Source organism: Cyclospora cayetanensis, unplaced genomic scaffold (genome assembly GCF_002999335.1).
Source record: "Cyclospora cayetanensis isolate NF1_C8 unplaced genomic scaffold, CcayRef3 CcayRef3_contig_10, whole genome shotgun sequence".
NCBI lineage: Eukaryota > Apicomplexa > Conoidasida > Eucoccidiorida > Eimeriidae > Cyclospora > Cyclospora cayetanensis.
In genome coordinates this window covers 137,110-158,181 of record NW_020312037.1, presented here as the reverse complement: position 1 = coordinate 158,181, position 21,072 = coordinate 137,110, and the positions used below count along the sequence as shown (strand labels likewise).

The window sequence follows — 21,072 nt, the reverse complement described above, 5'->3', positions numbered from 1 at the left end:
CCCGGGAATGCAAGTAGGATCTTTGCTTAAAGGGTGAAAATTCAGAAGAGAGACCTGTTGTTAGCCCCTAGCCAGCACCACTGTATTTAGGACTCGCCTAGTGGCGGCACCCCCAGGATCTCTTGAATATCCTCCTTAGAGGGCCGTTTGCGTTCTTAATGCAAAAAGAGTATGAACCGCTGTACAAGGGTATCTGTAAACGCGTACAAAAGACTAGCAAGGCAGCCCTATTAAACATTCCTACGGCCGCTCTGTGCACGGCGTTCTCACACTGCGCGCCAGCCAAGTCGCTCCTCGCGAATTGCTGCTGCACAAGGAGTACAACGAGGCCTTCAACTTCGCCATTTCTACCGCTGTCTCTCCTCTTTTCGGCGTTTACCTTGTACCATGTGCGTTCTAACGGAGCCAGCCAGGCATGCTGTGCATGTTTGAGGGGTCTTAGGGTAGAGGCTAGGCTTCTCGTTCCTGCTGCCCGAGAAAGTTCTCCGATGCCCAGCCGTTCGGATCGGTCTCGACGGCTTGCAAAACACCTGTTTCTAGGGTTGCGAGCCTAAGGCTTCTTGGCTTTGAGGAGGTTTCTCTCCACAATGGCGCACCACGTGTTGGCTATGAGGACCGTCCTGGCGGCCCTCGAAACGAAGGCCGCCAGCTCCAGTGTCGATCCTGCGCGTTTATTGTCTATTGGGCTTTCGCCGCTAGGTAAGGGCGTGGTGAGTACTCTGGCGGCCTACCCCAAAGAGGTTCTAGATGCTTCGACCCCATTGCTAATGATCTAGCGTACGTGCCAGGCACGATTGCGACTTGTAAAGCCGTTTCGCGCATCAAAGGGTGGCCGCTTTTAAGCCAAGATACCCGTACACATTGCCAGGACGCTCCCACTACGACTCAGATGTCGCGCGCAGAACGAGAAGCAAACGGAACACGCCGAGGAAAAGGGCTGGGGGGAGGAAGGAAAGGAGAAGGGCATCCCTGCGGTGGATGTTTTTCACCGCAAGGTTTCGATGCTTTAAACAGGATTTGATGGCTTTCAAAGTCTGCGGTGATCTGCGCACTGCAACTGGTTGAGCAAGCGCAAGGGCACCGAAACTGCGTCAGGCAAGAGGCCCTTAGGTCTCCCTGCCCCCCTTTATCTTCTAGCAGACAGTGGCCTCCCCATAGAGAAGCATGGGAGACTCTCTTTGCTCGCTACTCGCCCCGCCTCCCTATTTCTTAGTGCCAAAGAGACCGCCTCCCACCGCAATTTGCTGCGTGTTGCCAAAGAGGCCCCCCCCAGTGCCCTGACTCCCTGTGGAGGTGCCGAAAAGGCCACCCCCCCCTTGTGCGCCGGTGGACGCCCCGAAGAGGCCTCCTCCTGCTCCTGCAGCTTGTTGTGGGGTGTTTGAGGCCCCGAAGAGGCCTCCTCCTGCTCCTGCAGCTTGTTGTGGGGTGTTTGAGGCCCCGAAGAGGCCCCCTCCACCCGTTGCACCTGTCTGCTGCTGCGTGTTTCCAAAGAGTCCGCCTCCTCCAGGTGTAGTGGCGGAGGCCCCTGTCGATGCTCCGAAGAGGCCGCCGCTACCTGCAGGCTGGGTCCCTGTGGAGGAGGCTCCAAAGAGGCCCCCAGTGGCGGGTTGTTGTTGCTGCTGCTGCTGTTGATTGCTGCCAAACAGACCCCCAGAAGCACCTTGGAAGCCTGAGCTGGCCCCGAAGAGGCCCCCCGTTGCTGCCGCCGTCCCGCCTCCTGTCTGCCCTCCGATGCCACTCGCAGTAGACGCGCCGAACAAACCCCCACCAGTAGAAGCCGCCAAAAGACCTCCCCCCGCCGCAAGGCCCCCAGTCTGCTGCTGCTGCTGTTGATTGCTGCCAAACAGTCCACTGCTGCCCCCTGAAAGGCCTCCAAAGAGGCTGCCACCTCCACCCTGTTGACCCCCCCCACCACTCCCCAGAAGGCCCCCTCCTCCCACACCGCCAAAGAGACCGCCTCCAGTGGCGGTACTCGGCTGCGGGGCGCTTCCAAACAAGGAGCTTGAGGCCCCTAACAGAGGGCCCCCCCCGCCACTCGTTTGGCCCCTATCTCCCGCACCATTACCGGAGGGCCCCCCAAACAAAGTGCCCGCTGTCGCCACCCCTGAAAACACTCGAACACCCCAAAAATGCATGCGATACGCCGCTTTCTTGGAGGAGCTACAGCCAAGGCGCCCACAGCAGCAGCAGCAGATACGACAGCGCATGCATGCATGCCCCTGCCCCTCCTACCGTCAGGTCTTGAGGCTGCTTGAAGATCTGCTGCCTCTTCGTCTTCTGCGGCGGGTAGCAGCTTGATCCCGGCCTGGTCAAGGGCCTCCTGGGCCTCCTGCGCTGCCTCCAGAAGAACCAGCGCCTGTAGACGACGCACGAAAGGCAACACACCCTCTGACAATGCGGTGTCTCCCCACAATCCTCCGGAAAAGCAGTTCCCGTGGCCTTTGACGCTCCTCTGGCATCGCGCGTGTGGCTCCCTCCTCAAGAAAATGCAACAAAGCCTATGGGAAACATCAAGGGAGCCCTCCGTAGGACCTCAAGAGTCTCCTACCGAGAATCTGTCTCCGCACGGCAAAGCTCCCAGGTTACCTACCCTCTTAGATGCGTTGAAAAGGAGGTCGCGCTGGGCCCCTAAAATTTCAGCGATAAGAACCCCATCTGCTCTACGGGGACCGAAGCTTGGCGGGCCAAACGGGGAGCCTTGATGCTCGGCTCTATGAGAGGAGGAGGAAACTCCATCACAGGGGACGCAGCCTTCCTCTGCGACACGCAGTTCCTGCAGCTGCGCCTCAAGCAAAGAGAGCCTGTCTCGTGCCCTTTCTATGGACTGGAGCAGCTGCTGGATACACGGAGTCGACACAGCACACGGAATCTGTGCAGCGGCACACACACACACACACAGGAAACCCCAGGCTGTCCAGCCAGAAGTGCATGCAGCCCCGTCTGCCTCAACAGGGCCACGCCACTTCTGTGCAGGGTAGACACGGCACACCGCGGAGGCCCTATTGGCTAATGCACACGATAGCTAGCCAGGGAGTACGCCAACTCGGAAAGCAAGGGCTAGCTAGACAGCCGCCGTGGATTCGAGCTGCACCTGGAGAGGAAGTGCACACGGCACGTCTGCACCTCGAGCTTCCATCCCCGCGGCGGCTACCGCAATGTTCTGTATGAGCTGCTGATAGAGCTGCTCAACTTGGACGCAAAAGCTCTGCAACAGCAGGAGGCAGTACCAAGGGCAAAAGAGAAGAAATGCACACAAAAGCAAAACACGGGAGCAGTGAGGGCCCCGCAGGTGTTGCCCCTCTGTCTGTTGGAAAGGTCCTTGCTGCTTAAACATTGCAGGGAACCAGGAGTTGCCTCTAGAGCAAAGCCTCGCTTCAGGATAACCGTAAACTAACCTTGTCTCTTTCTAAGAGGGGCTGCACCGTGTTTGTTTGTCTCTTCATCACCGAGACGCGGTGACCAGCAGCAGCAACGCGAGCCGCCTCCGCGGAGAGGCCCACCTCAAGAGAGCTAAAAGATCTGCACCCCGTATCCCCCCATGCAAACACACACCTCACAACAAAGGCCATCTAAGACTCGCGGCAGCGGGCTAAAGGAAGCAACGCGCAACTGCGTGTGTAATTATGTGTATGTGTGTGTTTGCGTATGTGTGCAAGGTGTGTGCATGTGTATGCGCATATACATATATATGTATGTATGTGCGTGTATGTATGTGTATATCTATGTGTATAAAGTGCGATAAGAGAGAGGCAGACGTTAGCTCGTGATGAGACGAAGGGCAGCCCTACTTTTTAAGAGATTCAGTTTGTGCCTGGAGACCCTCCAGCTGTCTCTCCTGCTCCCGCAGCAGCACCTCTACTTCCCTTGCCCCCTGAGGCAGGTTCTGCAGAACCCGTCCGAGACTCTCCAGCGTGGGCTGTCTAGGCAGCAGGCCAGCGTTACGCCAGTCTACTGAGGCGAAGGCAGCGGTGCTGATACTACCCCTTTTCAAGCTGCTGTTACTGCTACTGCTGCTTCCGGTGCTGCTACCGAATAGGCCTCCGCCTCCCGTAGTGGTGGTACTGCTGCCAAAAAGGCCCCCCCCTCGTGTAGTGGTGGCGCTGCTGCCGAAGAGGCCTCCCCCTCCCGTAGTGGTGGTACTGCTGCCAAAGAGGCCCCCTCCAGCGCTGCTGGTACCAAAGAGGCCCCCCGTAGACGCCGTAGTGGGTGTGGCTTTCGACGCCCCAAAGAGGCCTCCTCCTGCTGCTCCCGCAGCAGCAGCAGCGGCAGTGTTCGACCCGAAAAGGCCTCCTCCGGTTGCTGTTGTGGAAGTTCCCCCCGTCGAGGCAGCAGCGGGAGCTCCTGCACCTGTTGAGAGACCGCCGAAGAGGCCCCCACCGCTGGCCCCTGTTGTGCCAGAGGCTGAAGGCTTGCCAAACAAGCCACCACTTGGAGTGGAATTGGCAGCAGGGGTGGCAGACGACCCGAAGAGGCCCCCACCGCCGGTCCCAGTTGACGTGCCTGAGGAGGTTCCGCCCCCAAACAATCCGAAGCCGCCCCCCGTCAAGGAGGCCCCTGAGGGAGCTGCAGTCCCTCCAGTAGCGTTCGCTGTTGCTGACGTGGCGCTACTGCCGAATAGGCTTGTCCCCGTTCCCTGTCCCGACCCCTGGGTGGAGGCGCCAAAGAGGCCCCCCCCAGTTGGCGTGGGCTGCTGCCCAGTGGTGCCAAACATAGTCTCTCGCCTGTGGCTCTGAAGCGAGTGCGTTCAGATAAAGAGGGCTTCGTAGCCCCCTTCCCCCAAGACACCCCGGCAGAGCTGCTTGACAGAGACTTCGGGACACAGGAAAGCTCAATCCCCGGCTCGACACATGCAAAAGAGAGTCTCAGGGTATTATTGCTGGACCCTCATGCAGAAAGCACGTCGCCTAAACGGCCACAGCAGCCAACGGAGCTCCGAACCGTCAATGAAATCGCATTTGCTTGTCCCGTGGGGCCCCGCTCGTGGGTGGGCACTGACGATTGCGCACAGGGGGCCCCTGGACCCCGGTCACCGTGTGCGCGTTTCAGCTGCCAAAGGCTAGCGGTTAATTCTTGAATTCCATGAGGTTATCTTTTTCTCTGATTGCGTCATATTCCTCCGTTCAAACTTGCAGCTGCCGTCAGTCGCCATGCGCGGTTGGGGCCCCACCCCGCATCAACCCACAGCCAGGGTTCCACGTTACCCACCTACGGGCCCCTTCGGAGAGCGTACCAGCCAACGACCTCAACAAAAAGCTTCTCAAAGGCTCCAAAAAGGAAAGAATACGCGTTTTAAGGACACCCTCCAACCCCGTCCCTCAAGGGTCATTCCCTCCCACAGGGTGTGCTTCGCCAAAAAGCCTATGGGCTCACTCTCCACACAAAGTGAAGATCACTAGAAGCACCATTGTCCTTAGCTCAGGAGATTCATTCAATCGCCAGGCTTGACGAGGTCAAGCCTGTTTAATACTTGCACAGGTGCCAACTTAACTATGGAAGAACCACCTACAATTATACCTAAACTACCAGGATAGCTTTAGTAGCAATTTTCGAGTGCAGTTGACTCCAACTCGCAGGCTACCTGAGTCGACGCATCTGACCGCGTCTTGCTTGAACATTGGGAAGCAGGTGGCATAGCCGTTAAGCGCTCAGGGGCAGCGCTGCATGTGGCAATCTTGCATAGCATTTGCAAAGCCACAAAGCTACACTTGAGCGCTCTTTACTGCACCATCGACATTTTACAACGAAACAGTAACGAGTGTAGCATTTTTCTGGTCATTTGAATATTTCCTGGGCAGCATAGTAGATTGAGCCCGGATGGTAGGACTAAGTATTCTGTCTCTGTGCGCTACTTGTAGCGTGCAACTGTCTGTTTACGATCCAGATGATTAGAGGCATAACTGACACATGCCGTAAGGGTTCCTCTCGCTTCATACCGGAACCCTAGTAGGTGAGGGCATAAAGATGGGGGAGCACTTCGGGAGGGACGCCCGAGCGTTCTGTTAAGCCTCCTATTGGGTTTGGGGATAAGTGCCTGTATACAAGCACTTCGGTACTCCATCTAGGGAATCCATAGAGAGATATTTAACGCCGGAGTTAACTCAGCAGATCACAGGACCCTGGAGTTTCGCAAGCCGGAGCAGTAACCCCATGGTACCTGGAGCGAGCGGGAGCTGTTCTTTGGATTTGCCCGTGTATCCACTGTGTAAGCCACCAAAAGGCCGCATATTGATGAACTCTACAGTAAGTAGCATTGTGCTGCCAACAGCTTCAAAGAATATCTCAAGGGCAGGAAGGTAGCTTTCAATGAAGTGCTGGGAACGGCACTCTTCCAGGATAAGGACATTCATGCAATTCGGAAAGACAAAGGGCATTATAGTGACACTGCCATTGAAAAATACAGTCGGAGATATAAACTCAGAGACTCGGTGGATTCACCTTGAGAACGTCAAAACAATTCATTGGACGCACTCTAAAAATATCCCTTGATGTTCGGCAGAGCGGGAAAACATTCTTCCAGAACTAATTTCTGCGGAAACCTATGTACACATGGCCAGTGTCACATTGCCACATCGTAGTATCAATTCTAGAATATCCTCATGGATTCCTTTGCGACTGCTCCACAAGCTTAACAGATTTTTGGTGAAAGATATTAAGGAGAAGCCACTCCTGCTAGCTAGTGCCGAGGCACTCTACATTATATTCCTGCTGGGCGTAGGTGCATGACACAACAGTGCTAGTGCACTTTAACACCCCAACATCACCGAGAATGCCGCGGTGTACCGATCCCAAATCCACCGGAGCCTGCTAGCAATTCATGTCGGGGGCATTAAAAGCAGTGCCAGCGCGGGGATTGTGCTATCCAAACTTACGCGGGGATTATCCTGGGCTTCCTGAAATGTACCACAGCATGAAGGCTTTTCTGTATGGATAACTTAAGAGTGGGAGGCTAATGGACAAGAATTTCTCTTAATATTGCTGGTACTAGTACGACAATTGTTACTACGACTACTTCTATTCCTCAAAATATTCAAAAGCCACGGGGCCCCATGCTCAGTGTTCATAAGCATTCTCGGCATTATGTACGTCCCTGTGCACCCTCATCATTTACAAAACAGTTTTCCTAGAATATCTATGCCCGATCATTCCATTGCGCTTAGAATACGTTAGTACCTTTATACGAGAGATGTAACGATTTTCTATGGGCCTTCAAAGGGAAACACTTTAGTAGACCTAAACCCAATATAGAATTTTGTACAAAATATTGAGTATCCTTTTAGAAACACTCCTTCCCTGCTTTGACCCCTTAGAGGCGCAGCTACGGTGTCGGTTGCCCCACCCTGTAAACACTCGGACCTTGATCTTGGGTACATGGGGTGTTTGCCAAAAGAACCGCTGCATTCAGGACCAAAGCCTTCATACCCTTGAGCAAGAACCCAAGGTAACCACGCCATGTCAAAATCGTAGGTGTAATGTACGAGCAGTCAGATAGGAAAGATGATTCTTTACTAATCCTTGATCAACTGTGACCAGTGTAGCAAAAAGTCTCGGAGTGTAACTGATCTCGCTACATTTTCGTCTTGACACTTATATGAAACGTCCTCGTATTCCATATCTATCCGTCAAGACCAGCTACGCACAAGGTACTGCAAGAGTTCCAGCTGCATCTCCACTCAACAAACAAGCAGATGCACGAAACAAGGGTGAGTGGAAAACACGAGTTGCCATCAGCCCAAAAGAGAATTAGAAGGGAGTATACATATAAGCCTGGCCAACAGCGACCGACGACCACACCAACCCGACCGTGGCGGGACAATGGCTCGCTGTTGTCGGAGAGCATAAATGGGTGAGCCTGTTGCTATGAGATAACAGAAGGCAAGCAAAATGTACAGAGATACGCTTGATACAGCAGAGCTCCGCCAACGCAGCAATTTCTGCATGCAAATCCAGCCGCTCCTTTCTGTGTGTTCAAGGTCTAACCCAAAATGGGCAAAAGGAAGAGTACGGAGACGGTGTAACACAAAGTGCCTACGCATAGACTTGCGAGTGGCGAAGATCTGAACAATAGTAACTGCAGACCATCCACGCAGTGCCCTTGAATATAACTAAATGCTCGGGGCACAGAACGTACGAAGGAAGAAGGAATTCAGAAAAAAAGGCGAGTGAGAAATTCCTGGTAATTAGCCTTCGAACCGAAAATAGTGGCGGATTCTCCCGCAGACAACGAAGTTCGCAGCTGCTTCTCCATACACTGCTGTGATTGTGAGTGTGTGTGTGTTCCCCACCGTATTTCACTAGCGACTGTCGTCTAGTATGACCCTTGATGCTCAGTTGCTCTAGAATCCTGCAATTCGAAAGATTCCTGCGCGGTCGCTTAACTGCGCCAGAATGTCCGCAAATTATTCAAAGATCTCTAAAACTTCTTCAAGATGCCAGGATGGATAGTTCTGTTGCACCTTCAGCTTTGAGGAAACCGATAGACTAACACAGCTTTAATTCGTCAGAAGATGGCAAGTATTTTCAGCCACGTGACCGCAGCCTAATTGGTTTGGTCTCCTCCTAGTGCGCGTCATAATGCATGTCTATCCATATGGACCAAATCACCAGGCTCGAAACACACACCCAGCCTCCGCTTGTCATAAAACCAGGCTTATGCCTATAGGTTACGCAAGCATTCCCATGCCCAAGCCAGCTGCTTTTTGAATCTCTCCGCCGGTAAAGCTACCTGCTGACCTTGGACCACCAGGTCCACGCCCCGAGAAGGCGGTCCTCAGTGAGAACCAAGGTTGCGGAAGTGCTACTGGTGGACCAGTGTACCGTCGAATATTTAATATAATTAGTGCAAGGAAGAAATCAACGCCAAATCGTTAGATTTTTGTGAGCATAGAGTTGCAAATACTACAGAATAGCGCGGTCGGTGCGCTCTGTCTGTTCATCTGCCACAGAGTGATCTTTAGTAGTTGACTATGGCCATTATTTAGAGGGGTCACGCACTTCAAAAGCATCGACGAAGTTGGCATCCCTCTTCGGAATGATACTACTGAAAGACACGTGAGCTATTAGGCATGAACTAGAAATAATTAAGCTACCTTGAGTCGTGTTAGAGCTGGAGCAGGGGATGAAGTAAGCAATTTGCTGAATCTCTGGACGATATGAGTGCCATCGTAACAGTTGAAATCCCGCAGTTTAACAGTTAGGTTCATAGACAAAGCATTCCGAATCATTTCAGAACCGGAAGTCTCTTCAAAAGGCGGGGTTTAGGGAATGGCCCGCGATTAGCTGCTTACATGCTGGGTATGATGCTGCGCACTTCTTTGCCGTAAGAGCCTTTCCACTAAGTTCAAATCTGAGCATTGCACAAAGAGCACAACTATGCGCTTTGAGCAAAACTACTCTGCTAGAAGGAAGCGGAATGTGCAAGCGTCGGAGTCAACTCTTTGTTATGAAGTGCGTTGAGGCAGTAGTTGTGCGTCACTGATTCACCGTTGCGGAATTCTGCGACATCAACTGCAGGGTTGCAACGAGCACACGAATAACGCAATTTCGAAAGTATCATGAAGCATCACAGACAAGAGGAGTTGCGCCGTACAACAGTAATTTGCCAGCGTGCTTCCAGTGTGCGCGTCAGCGACCCCGTTGGAGATGACGCTTTTCTGGTTCACTGTAAAGTACTGCCGAAGACACTCGAGACAGCCGATAATCACCCTAAGGTTATCAAGGTCGTGAGCACTCTCCGTGAGGCGCGTTAAAGAATGATTCTTGGTCTTGACAGGACAAGCACACCCACACGACAAGTGCCGGCATTATTCAGGCCCCATAAAACCACTTAGAGCTGCTTTCGTTAGTGAATGCCGTCGCTTGGCTTCAGTGGAGCGCTCAGAATAACCCGGATAAATTTTGTGCTGTGGAATACCCATCGTGCTGGAGATAAGAGTACTCACAGCTACTTTACGAGCATTCGTTAGTACGCGCGAGCACCGAGGGATTTGAAAGACGGTCGATGATTATCCATGGTGCAGCATCTGCCTCCTTTGTCCAAAGTAGCATAGTAGTGTAACGAGCAACAATCAGAGCGCGCTTAGGAATTAAAATCTGTTACTATAATGCAAGCCTATAAAACTTCACAACGTCCCTATAGATGCGTTTTGGAAAAGGCCTCGCTTTCCTATCTTCAACTTGTTGTGCTGGATTCGCTTCGAGTTCTGCAATTGACTCACGGGATCCCACAAAAATACAGCTGCCTATTGGGTATTAATATTTGCGTAGGTGCACATAGCACCTTCCTGTGTATGCTGAGTCGCAAGCTGTAGTTGCTGTGGGTGATCTTGAGCGTTTAGGCTAAATACTATGCGCCCTGTATGTAGATCGCCATCCTCTCCTCTTTTATGAGCTTAAGCAAGTCCATATTAGTTCAGCATCACAGTTCAGCTGGGGCATCAACAAGCCTAAAAGGCATACAGGTATACATGAGTTTGCATGGGCGAGCGTAGAACGCGGTTGTGTGCGTGTCATCAAGATTAAGGGGAATTTGCCAGGGAACGCCTGTGAAATGAACTATTGAGCAGACTGCGGCTCCGTGTACTTATCACACAGCTCGCCAATGAAGCAATGAGAACGTCTGCTTCACAGTGATTATCTTCAGGTACCTCAAGTTAACGCGCATGCGCTACCTCCCGTCATCATGTCGGCGACAACACCAGGAAACGCCAAAAGCGATGATCAACTCCTGCACTTCGCCCTTTTCAACAACTTCTCCACCTGCATTCCAGTATCCTCGTCATGCAGTGGAAGCTTTCTCTTCGACAAACACAGCTTGGGGCTAACCCAGGGATCAGCTCGATACGATGTAGAAGAGCAGCAGATGGCCACCGTGCTGGCGATTTATCACGTTTTAGCACATCCGGAAGCTCCCACATAAAAATTGCCCCCCTGGCACTGTCCCTCAACTGAACCTTTAATAGTCTTCCTTGATAGCAAACCCGTTTGAGAGAGGAGATGCATATGTTCGTCTTCTCATTGCTGCGGAGCCACCTACATGAAGAATCTGCCTCACGGTGTTGAGGCATCAACTCTACCCCACTCACCGTGGATGAAGTGAACTTTGTTAGAGGGACCACAAGGATCTTTTTTACATCGATTTCTGCCATACAAACCTCCACAAAGCGCAGCTATAACCCTAATGTGTACTTTCTATCAAGGCGCCAATGGCGTGCCTAGGAATACGTCCTGGTGCACGGGTCCGACGTAAAAGTCACGGACCATGCTACCAAGCCCCAATTTCGATATTAGGTAGTATTTACTGCCCTAGCCTTGTCAATGGTTGCATTCTGCCGCCCTTCAGCCAGCCTAAAATTTAGGGACTATGCTAACTTGTGAACAGACAACTTGAACTTGTGCGTCGTCTGCTTAAAACAGAAAGTCAGATCATTGAATTGCCAGCTAGCCAAATCAAAACTGGTCCACTACTGGAGGAAAAGCTGACATTCCACCGCTTCCACAGCCAGTGGATAAGTGGAGGAAAGCTTCATCGAATCATATGGCTTTCTCAAATGTAACGCTTAATGTAAGGACTATGTAGGAAGACACTTGATTCCAGACTTTGTTCAAGCTTTGTAGATAGCCACTGAATGTTTCTCAAAAGAACTCGTGCCTTCTTCTTCCCGCACCCCCCAGAGTTTGAAATATGAGAGTAGAGGGGCACAGAGGCTACGCATTGCTGCACTCGCTGAGCACTCCGAGCAGGCGCAGCCAGTTGTACACAGGATCTACTGAACACGCACTCTACATTGTGCCTACTTGTATCGAGCTAACAGTACTCTGCAATTGAATGCATAGGAACAGCCAAGCCAAAAAATACGGTCCTCACTAATTCCTAAATAATATCACTAGTGGAATATAAATTGTTTTAGCGTATTTCAACATTCTACACGTGACACATGTTCAGCCCCTCAAACACCAGTAACGAGGTACACAGCCCCTCTGGCACGTGGGGATCTTGCCATTTTGAAAAGTCCTCACAAGTCACAACTGCGGGATGGGGTGCGAGCAATTGGCTAGCACTTGGAAGAATCGAGATGATAGAATAGGCATACTATTACTAAATCCTAGACTGAGCAGATGAATAGAGCCAAAAAGCGTACAGACGCTTCACGTAGCCAAACCCCTCTCAACACAGAAACTAAAGCACTTGTAGCCAGAGTTGAAGATCTATCCATAACAAAAATACGCAGTTCGAGAAGTACCACATTCCCACAATGTCAGTAAGATGGATTTATGAGTTGGGGATGCCCCAATGCCTTAATAATAACTGGCAAGCTCTTGCCCTACATACGATGTATATCAAGCTCAAGGTACCTTATGTAATGTTATTTGCTTTCGCACCATGACAGCCAGATTAAGCAAAGTTGCTTGTTTCCATGCACGTTTGGTAAAGAATGATGTCTGGCCTGTATCTTTTTCGTGGATAAAGCCTTGGGGCAACGATCCTACAATTGCTGGCCTTGTAATTTTGTCTTTATTGTCGTCACGCATGTCAGCCACCAAGCATCAAAGCAAAAGAGGTTCTATTCCAGAGTGGGAGGAGAGCCATCCAATGAGGCTGTACGAGGCTGGTTCAGTGAAAGAGACAAACTGATCGGTGAGCCGACCCACTCCCGCTTTTGCCTGTCTGGATAGGTAGTCCATATTTTGCACGCTATCCATTCGTCCGTGGCTGTGAGAGCTGCGATGGCAGTTCATATCGCACCTGGCCATATATGGCAGAAAGTACGGAATAATAGAGTGATCCCAAATTGTTGTATTGTCTCGCTACTATGCGTTATTATGAGTACTTCGCACGGCTAATGATTATTTTAGTTATGGGACCACATGCAGGCCAGCGAACAGCTGATAGTTACAAGGGTAGTGGTAAAATTATCACGAACCGGCTGTACGCAAGATGACCTGGCTAATGGTGTTTCAGTTGATGCTCCCTTTTAACATCGGGTAATTTTATTGTTCCAGATAAGGTACTCCGCCTCCGCTGTCCGTTGGAACCGAGTTTATGACTTTGGAACTTCGAAAACGTGACTGCGAAATGTAAATAGAAACTTCATACCCGTGTGAGTTTTCAGTGCTGCCTTTATTGTCAGTCCTCCTGACATTCCCCACGCTAGGAATTTTCAAAACTGTAAAGTAGTACACCAATCTCCCAGGGCAGCCTAAGCTCGACTCTCCGTCTTTTCCAATGGAAAGGGCATACATGGCACCAAGGAGAGCGTTGTGGCGCCGTGCTCACCCCTCAGGTGTATTCGCAGAGCTAGAAAAGCCCAACGACGTGCTGGACGGATGGGGATCTTCCAGCAGCCACATGTCCACACTTTGACACCCATGACTCCACGCCAGTGGCCGGTTCATTATGCGTAGTGAACTCGGAACATGCTGTACATATGATACTCAGATCCTGCTAACCCCTCGTGGAAGCGAGCGGTCTTAAGCTTTTCACCGGCGAAAACCTTTATAGGCATTCCAGATCTGGCGATATGCTCTTTACCGAGATACAATTAATGGGAGAGGCGGTAAACTGGGGCTAAGGCGCGCTGCCAAGTGCCTGTTCAGGCCTACCGTATCCCCCGGGGGGAGGTGACTTTATGAGCTAGTCGAAAATGCACGCTGGAACGACGGTATGCAACAGTTTGGTTACAGCAAACGACGGAGACCTTCCGCGAGTTGTGCGTCGATCGATTTGGAAATGAACCCACCAGTACCGCTGCGTCCTGAAAGCGCTGCAGGTATCGGGGAGCGAAACGGACTTGTCTGAGACAGGCCAAAAGCTTAGCAACTTTGCAGCTAAGTCTTCAGAGGGCGTCGAAGATACATCCTAACCGGAAGACGGCGACAAAAAGCGTTAGCCCAAAGTTCAGCCAAACCGGTATAGAACACATAACCGCGCGATAGCGAAGCGGGTAACACTTCGATTCGCGTCGGGAGTCTCGGTAAGTTCCCAATCATTGAATGAAGAAAACGTCAAAACTGATATCCAGGCAAACATACAGCATTGCAAAGACGGGGAAGATGGCTTCCTCACTGGCGCTGAATTGTATACAGGTGAGCGTTATTCTGCTGCTGGTGCTGAGCCCACGTGGTCCAGCCAGCAACTGTCGCTCTTGGGACGGCTTTTCAATTAATTGTGGACCCCGCCGTTGTGCAACATTGTGTTCACGCACCCAACTTGTGTGGATAGCTGCATTCGCACCCAATGCAGCAACAGCAGTTCCTTAGGATTTCTTTCGAGACGTCGGTACCTGCACCTTTTGCGAGTGGCGCCACCCCATATTGGGGAAGGCCAGTGCCACGGGATGCGTTTTGTAGCACTGCCGGCAACAGTCCCTTGCTCGAACAAGGCGCTGCAAGACAGAAGAGCCTTCCTCCTCCTTGAGTGCACCCTCTACCACGACCCAGTGGCTTTCTAACAAGGGCCCCAGCTCATGCGGAGGCAGATTAGCGTACGCCTCGGGCAGGTGCAGCAGCCGCAATGCCACCTTTCGTAGCTTTACGCTGGCGAGGCAGTTGCAGAGGGGCAACGATGCTTCTCCTGAAAGGAGAAACTGTATTTCTTCTCTTGATCTGCTCTCATGCGGGACGCGCCACTGCATGAAGCATGCAAGACCTGCGCGGGAGGAGAGTGCGCTGTGTGCATCTCTAGGGGCGGGACCGTTGTTCAAACCCATTCGACTAGACAAGGCAACACTCCGAGGACCTTCAGCATTGTGCGCTGATACCAGCTCCAGCAGTCGCACTGTTTCCAGCGAGCCGCGGGAGCAGATATCTTCGTAGTTTAGGGGGTACCTCAGGAGCAGGGAGCGCTGGAGCCACATGGGAGATGTGTAGCCCTGTAGCCTGAAGTTTTCTAGGACGCTCTCTGCATTAGCGCGGCGCCTCTTTATGAGGCCTAAAGTGGCCAAAAATGTATCCGTCAGAAAACCAGGGAACTGTAGCATGTTTAGACACAGCTCATCGCCGGTATGGACCACCTCCTGCGACGCAGGCCACACTCCGCTTTAGCTTCAGCTTTGCTTCACGCCGTCACACCGCCAGTTGGCGCTTGCTTCGCTGCATTCTGACACAGTGTATGGAGGGATAGGTACCTGCGGATTGTTTGTGTAGACGTAGAGGGGAAAGCCGTTCAGCAACACCTGATGCACCGAGACCGTCTGCCTCTGCCCATGCCACTTGACCCAGGGGCCTCGCAGCGCCTCACAACCCCGCAAGCGTTCGCCTGCAATCAGCAGCAGTGCCGGCAGTAGGCGTGCTTAGTTGCGCATGGAAACAAATACTGCATCGACGTATCTCATGCGCTGGCCTAGACGGGGGAGAGGCAACACGAAGCGCTCGCAGAGGGCAGGGAGCAATGGGAGTAATTGACCGCACCCGTGTGCTGTACGAACGCGAGGGGGCAGGCCCTGCGTATAGAGGAGAACTCCAGACCCTTAAAGGGCACGGCCACAAACGGAACGATGCCACTTTCGAGTTCGCTACACCCCCGGGAGAAACGCTTGGCAGCAAATTCATCCTCCCTGCTGTGCCAGCTAACCCCCGAGAGGCGGAGGGCGCCCCTCACCTTCTCCCTCCACTGGCCAGTCGCGGTAGAAGCGTCAGGCTGAGGCACGGAGAATCAAGCAACAGACGAAGGCAGCAAAAATGATCGGATGGGCAAGGGCGGCGCTGCAGGGGACATGCAACGCAGGATTCCACTTGGTAGCCGCGGGAACTGCGAGGGGCAAGGCCACAGAGAGAGAGACAGAGATAGAGAGATAGATAGAGAGAGGAGGCACTACTACACCCGCGCAAGTACCCATGCAAAGACGCACATAGATATCGCATGTCCGAATGCAGTCGTACTGGCCGGTAGGCTGCAGCGCCTTGGCAGCTTCGGCCCCTTCGGCGGGTGTCAGAAACTCTCCCGTTCGAATTCCGAGAATTCGTAACTCGCCCTTCTAAGGATCACAGCACACGAGCAGGGGGAGGCTGCCCGCCAATCGGAAAGGTGGTGAGGTGAGTGAGGCACAGCAGAGAGCTGCCGCCACGCGCCTCCACGCAGGCCTAGCAGCAAGCCAGTAGAAATTGCGTAAGAGTGCGTGACTACTATTGGGAGCCATGACAGGGAAAACCACGAAGCCACGTACTTTTATTGGCGGCCCCGTCCAGACGGCGACGGGGTAGGGGGCCCCAAACACCCATATGCGCTCTCCAGGTTTCGTGAAACGCTCTCCCGTGAACGATGTTAACTTGCTGATGGGATGGCAAGCATCCGCGACACACGCCAGCCGCACTTCTGGCCTACAGAAGTACAGCGGCCAGCAACCGGACAGCCGCGCCTGCAGCAGCAGTAGAAAACGACAACAGACACTCGGCAACTAACATTTGTCTGTGACATGCGTAGTTAGGCTGCAGCACCCGTGCGACTTCAGAAGACACACGGGCCTCTACGCGTGCGTCATGCCCCTATCCTAATCCCGCTTCCAGCAAAAAAACGCTCATCCATCAGTGCTAACAGCAGACTTGGGGCGCACTTGGACAGCCTCAAGAATGCTGTTCTGAATACAGCGGGAAGTCGCGCCACAACTTGAGCGAAGGTACTGCAGCTGCTGCGCTACTGCAGGCGGGGCATCACCGGTACCGAGTCGCATGGGGTGCTCGTGTGCGCCAGTCCATTGCATTGCAGTGTATATACGGCGCGCTGTAGGTCCCAGTGTCTCTTCGAGAGTTCTTGGTGGGGTCCAATTCAGCACCTCCAGGCCCATGCGGATGCGGCCTTTCGCCCCCCCCGCCGCTGCCGCTGCTGCTGTTGCTGGAGCTGTGGTTTCACTGTCACTATCGCAGTTTTCTGGCGAAGAAGGGGAAGGAAACGGCATCAGCGACTGTAGCATATATGCCCGATGCTTCTGCGGCAACAGTAGCAGCAGCAGCAGCAGCAGTAGCAACAACACGCAGATCACGCAAGTACAGTGCCTAGTCTAAGTGGCAGCACTTTTTTAGAGCTGCAAATAACGACTCCAACTTGCTTTTCCCCGGATTTTCAGGTGTACTCGTCTCACCGCCATTCGTTCTTCCCACAACTTGGTAGTCTTAGTGCTGCTGCTGTGCATGGTACTGGACCTGCTGCAATCCCCTTTAACTGGCGACTGCCTTTTCCGCCGCAACGCTGCCTGTGCTGCCATGAGGGCATGCTGCCTCTGCTGCACCTGCTTTTGAGTCAACTTGCGCGGGTTCTGCAAAGTCTGCTGCTGCTCCGTTGTCTCGTGCTTTTGGCCATGAAGCTGCTGCGAATGCTGCTGTTGCTGCTGCACCTCCCTCTTCACGCGCGTGAGACGCGAGTTTTGCGGCTGTTGTTGGGGCTGCTGCTGTGCCTGAACACTGTTACGGCACCTCTTTTGCTTCTTGCTCTCCAGCTCTTTCAGAATGCAATCGCTCGCCCTTTTAACCTGCTTGTGCCCAGCCGCATCAGCAGCAACGGCAGCAGCTACAGCAGCACCCCGCGAGGGTCTCAGTGGATGCCGAGCAGAGTGCACCTCGCTGGTGTGCAGTGTCTGCAAAGCGTGAGGGTGACTGCGGGTCGGTGAATGGCACGTATTTACCGAGACAGTGCTGCTGCTGCTGCTACCACCGCTGGCTCTGCGGCTGGTGTTGCCAGAGTAGTTGAAGCTAAGGATTGTTTTCGAGCTGCTTTTGCTGCTGCGGCTTGAAGACAAGGACGCCCTCTGGTCATCGACCAAAGCAACACCTCCACACGGCTGCGGAGGCCTCTTTACGTTATAGTGTTGCTGCAGCATCGTCCCTAGCGGTTGTCGCTGCCGCTGTTGCTGGTGTTGCTGCTGCTTGAGCTCCTGTTGTCTACCTGTAACGAAGAGCTGGAGAAGCTGTAATGTGAGCTGCTGTTGCTGCTGCTGCTTGGTGTCTGCCTTCCGGACCGCTGCCTGCAGCAGCTCCCATTTAAGAAGTGCACGCTGAACTATCAGCCTATTCCACTCTCTGTGTGTTGCTTTCAATTGCTGCCTCTGCTCCTCCTCTTGGATCTTCAAAGCGCGTTGCTCTTCTACCAGCCGTTCCCACTCCTGCTGCTCGCGCATCGCTTCTTCCTCCAACTGCTGCTCTCCAAAAGGCTGCTGCTGGTGATACTGCCGCTGCGATTGGAGCCGTTCCCACTTGGTACAGCCTTGAGCTCCCCCTGCAATTGGTGGCTGCACAGGTTCGAGGGCACCGCAGCAGCTTGCAGCGTCATCTTGTCGAGGCCGCTCCTGCAGCACTTCCTCTTCTTCCTTGACATTCGACACGAACTGCACCAGAGAAGGGGGCCCACACATCGCGCCGCTTGCCGCGAGCTCAGGATACGGCAGCTGTGGCTGCTGCTGCTGCTCTTGCATCGGCTCCTGCTTTGGGCAGCATGGGAGAGGCCTCTCAAAGGGCAGCACAACATCGCTGGAAACAGACTCCGCACCAGACACACCACAAGAATAGGGTCCTTGCTCCTTTTCTAGGTGGTCCTTCGGAAAAATCTCCTGCTGCAGTTGTTCCTGGAGGTGCAGCTCCTGCTGCTGCTTGTGCTGCATGCTCTCCTGCTGCTGTTGTTCCTGCAGCTGCATGCTCTCCTGCTGCTGGTCATGCTGCATGCTCTCCCGCTGCTGCGAAAAATGCTGGCTCTGAGGTATCTCCAGCTGTAGCCGAAGTCCGAGGCATTCTTGCTGCAGGGGTTCGATCTCGTGGAGCTGCCGCTGTTGCTGTTCCTTCTCGCCTTTGACGCGAAGAACGCTTCCTTCCACACAAGGCTCCAAAGGCGGCAGTTCCTGCTTCAGCGAATGTGCCATTTGCGTGCTGCTAAATACAAAGGTCTCTTCGAGGTGCTGCGTTTCCGCGAGCTGCTGCTGTTGCAGCCACGTGTGCTGCTGTTGCAGCCACGCGTGCTGCACTTGCGACATCTCTTGCGGACTGCAGGTGCCCCACCGCTACCCCAATTCAAAGCCGTACGGCTCTGTTCGCACAGCAGGCAGTCTATGGGTTTCGAGATTCCCACTGTAGCGACAGGAGCGCCAGCTACTGCTGCTTCTCGCCTGATAGGCAGAGGGCAACAGTTCCGGCCCCTTGCCTATCCCGTGCGGGCTTTCAGCTCTAGAGGGCCGTTGTGGCAAAATCGAATTCAAATTATTTGACTGCAGGAGTCCCTGCTGCACTCGTTTGTCAACACGTTTGGTTGCTGTTAGGGTCCTCCGAATTCCGAGAGGAGCAACCAGTAAGATTTTCTTTTGTTCCTGCTCCACCCCGGTGTTATCATGCAGCAAAAGGGGCAAACTGCGGCAGCGTCAGCTGTACCGAGCGCTCTACGCCTCCTGTCGTTCCAACACCACTGCTGACGGTGGCTTTGTAAAACGAAAGCTGCTGGCGACCCCCCGGTGCGCTTTAGCCATGGGGGGCCATTGGGCGTGGAATCACTTCCTTACGGCAGCAGCCTCAGCATTGGCAAGAGGAGTAATGGAGGTCGCCTTTTTGGCATCGGCCTCCTTCTTGAAAATCCCCGGGGTAACCCGTCCTTCGCTGCATGAGGTATTGAAGCCGCATCCGCAGCTGTCTTCTCTGAGGGGCCTCAGAGCGCGTGCCGTTGAAAAATGAGATCGCGCTGCTTCTCCTCAGCCCGCTGCCCGCTTTGTCCTTTTATAGCAGCGCTAAGTATTCAGAAGTTCGTGAGGTTCTCAGCAGCAACTGCTGCACCATGGCATTCCACACCAGGTGACCCTGTGAAGGTGCAGCCTTGGCCCTCTGTGCCCCAGGGGCCTATATCGAGCTGCAGGCGGAGCCAGGAAGTTTCTCAAGCCTCGAAAGAATGAAAGCTGAGGAAGGAACTGAATCTCGTCGGGCCATAGGTACAATGCAGCACAGAACAGGACGGGAGAGGCAGCACACTGCGTGCCGCCCGTACTGAGGACACGCACTAGTAACACTGTGCAGCTGTGGCACACATATATCTAACTAGTTAGATGGATAGATTTAAAAGCTATGGAGATGCCTGTACGCCTAAGTAACTGGCTGGCCACTGCCTGGAACGGTGGTCGCGGCATATCACCCCATCAGCAGCAACTGCACACGGGGATATTGTCCCTTGCCCTTCATTTAGGTACCAACTCCCAATTCAATCCCTTCTAATTACCAGAAACCATACAAAGCTTACGCAGAGACAGCAACTCAGAATATCTCGAGCGTCGATACTGGAGGGTACTCCGCCCTCTGTGGGGGGCATATAGTGCCTGTCCTAGCTCTGCCGCTTCCTCTCGCCGACAAATTTTAGTGCGGCTCATGTGACACCGCTGCCTCATTGCGGTTGCTGCACAGTGGGACTGGATCTGCTAATAGAGCAGCGCTTGTTCTGGTGTTGGACCCTGAGAGAGGGGCCAAGTCCACTCTTCCCGCGATCCGTCGGAGGGTCTCCCGTATAATCTATGTCTTCTGGGCTGGAGAAAAGCTTTGTGGTGGCGCTCAGCGTGGTAGACAGCACCTACACCATGACATCTCAGTATGTTTAAGGGGTTATGCAGGGCTTTTCATAGAGGGGCATCCCATATCCTGTTGTATGTGGCGACGACTGCCACGACCACACCCTGAACATGCAAATGTGAGCTTCCTAGCAAAATCTTGAAGGACTACAGGAGAACATAATGCGGCTGGTGATTCTCCCCTGTGTCGTTAACTTCCTAGCCATAGCGCTGCACGGCAAGAAACCTGGGAAAACAGCAGGCACCTACAAAAATGTGTTGTCCGCGACATACCCCTGAAGTGCCACTGACGTCTTCGCCCTCTGTCCACAAGATCAGCACTTAACAAGTGGACTTTACAATCAGGCAAATCGTTGCTGCACGCTGGATTGAGTCTGCATGGGCCTCCATGGCGTGCTATATAATACTTTTGCGTGAGGAATCACCTAAAGTATATGTCGGGTGTTGCTTAACTCCATATCTAGTACAAATCTGATAGAAAGTTACTCCATAGTTTCAAAGACTATTCCCTCCTTTCCTTGCAGCAACCCTCAGAGTCACCGAAATAGGGAAGAGG

General features: G+C 53.2%; 2 protein-coding genes across 2 annotated transcripts; both read right to left on the bottom strand.

The window, feature by feature from the left end:
* Positions 1–1,202: 1,202 nt before the first annotated feature.
* On the bottom strand, positions 1,203–4,711 carry LOC34620645 (nuclear pore complex protein Nup98-Nup96). The gene is made up of 6 exons (XM_026337718.1): positions 3,789–4,711; positions 3,396–3,519; positions 3,092–3,205; positions 2,591–2,869; positions 2,233–2,356; positions 1,203–2,050 (listed from the first exon to the last, which is right to left on the bottom strand). Exons 1-6 carry the CDS (start codon positions 4,709–4,711, stop codon positions 1,203–1,205), a joined length of 2,412 nt encoding a protein of 803 aa, XP_026193503.1.
* A 9,378-nt stretch (positions 4,712–14,089) lies between these two features.
* LOC34620644 lies at positions 14,090–17,967 on the bottom strand. Its single transcript, XM_026337327.1, has 10 exons — positions 17,873–17,967; positions 17,073–17,550; positions 16,706–16,919; positions 16,161–16,351; positions 15,846–15,971; positions 15,406–15,634; positions 15,102–15,253; positions 14,690–15,011; positions 14,280–14,563; positions 14,090–14,140 (listed from the first exon to the last, which is right to left on the bottom strand). The coding sequence occupies exons 1-10, from the start codon at positions 17,965–17,967 to the stop codon at positions 14,090–14,092; spliced, it is 2,142 nt and encodes a 713-aa protein (XP_026193112.1).
* Positions 17,968–21,072: the final 3,105 nt, after the last annotated feature.

What these genes read in the sequence shown, in the direction of transcription:
- LOC34620645 (XM_026337718.1), bottom strand. Translation starts at nt 4,711, where the DNA reads ATGTTTGGCACCACTGGGCAGCAGCCCACGCCAACTGGGGGGGGCCTC. An exon ending in TTTTCAACGCATCTAAGAGG is followed by an intron (nt 2,357 to 2,590) that starts GTAGGTAACCTG and finishes CGTCGTCTACAG; the next exon opens with GCGCTGGTTCTTCTGGAGGC. An exon ending in AGCAGCCTCAAGACCTGACG is followed by an intron (nt 2,051 to 2,232) that starts GTAGGAGGGGCA and finishes ATGGTGCGGGAG; the next exon opens with ATAGGGGCCAAACGAGTGGC.
- LOC34620644 (XM_026337327.1), bottom strand. Translation starts at nt 17,967, where the DNA reads ATGGGAGCTGCTGCAGGCAGCGGTCCGGAAGGCAGACACCAAGCAGCA. An exon ending in TCTCCAGCTCTTCGTTACAG is followed by an intron (nt 17,551 to 17,872) that starts GTAGACAACAGG and finishes ACTGCACACCAG; the next exon opens with CGAGGTGCACTCTGCTCGGC. An exon ending in GGGACCTACAGCGCGCCGTA is followed by an intron (nt 16,352 to 16,705) that starts TATACACTGCAA and finishes TGCTGCTGCAGG; the next exon opens with CGCGGCTGTCCGGTTGCTGG.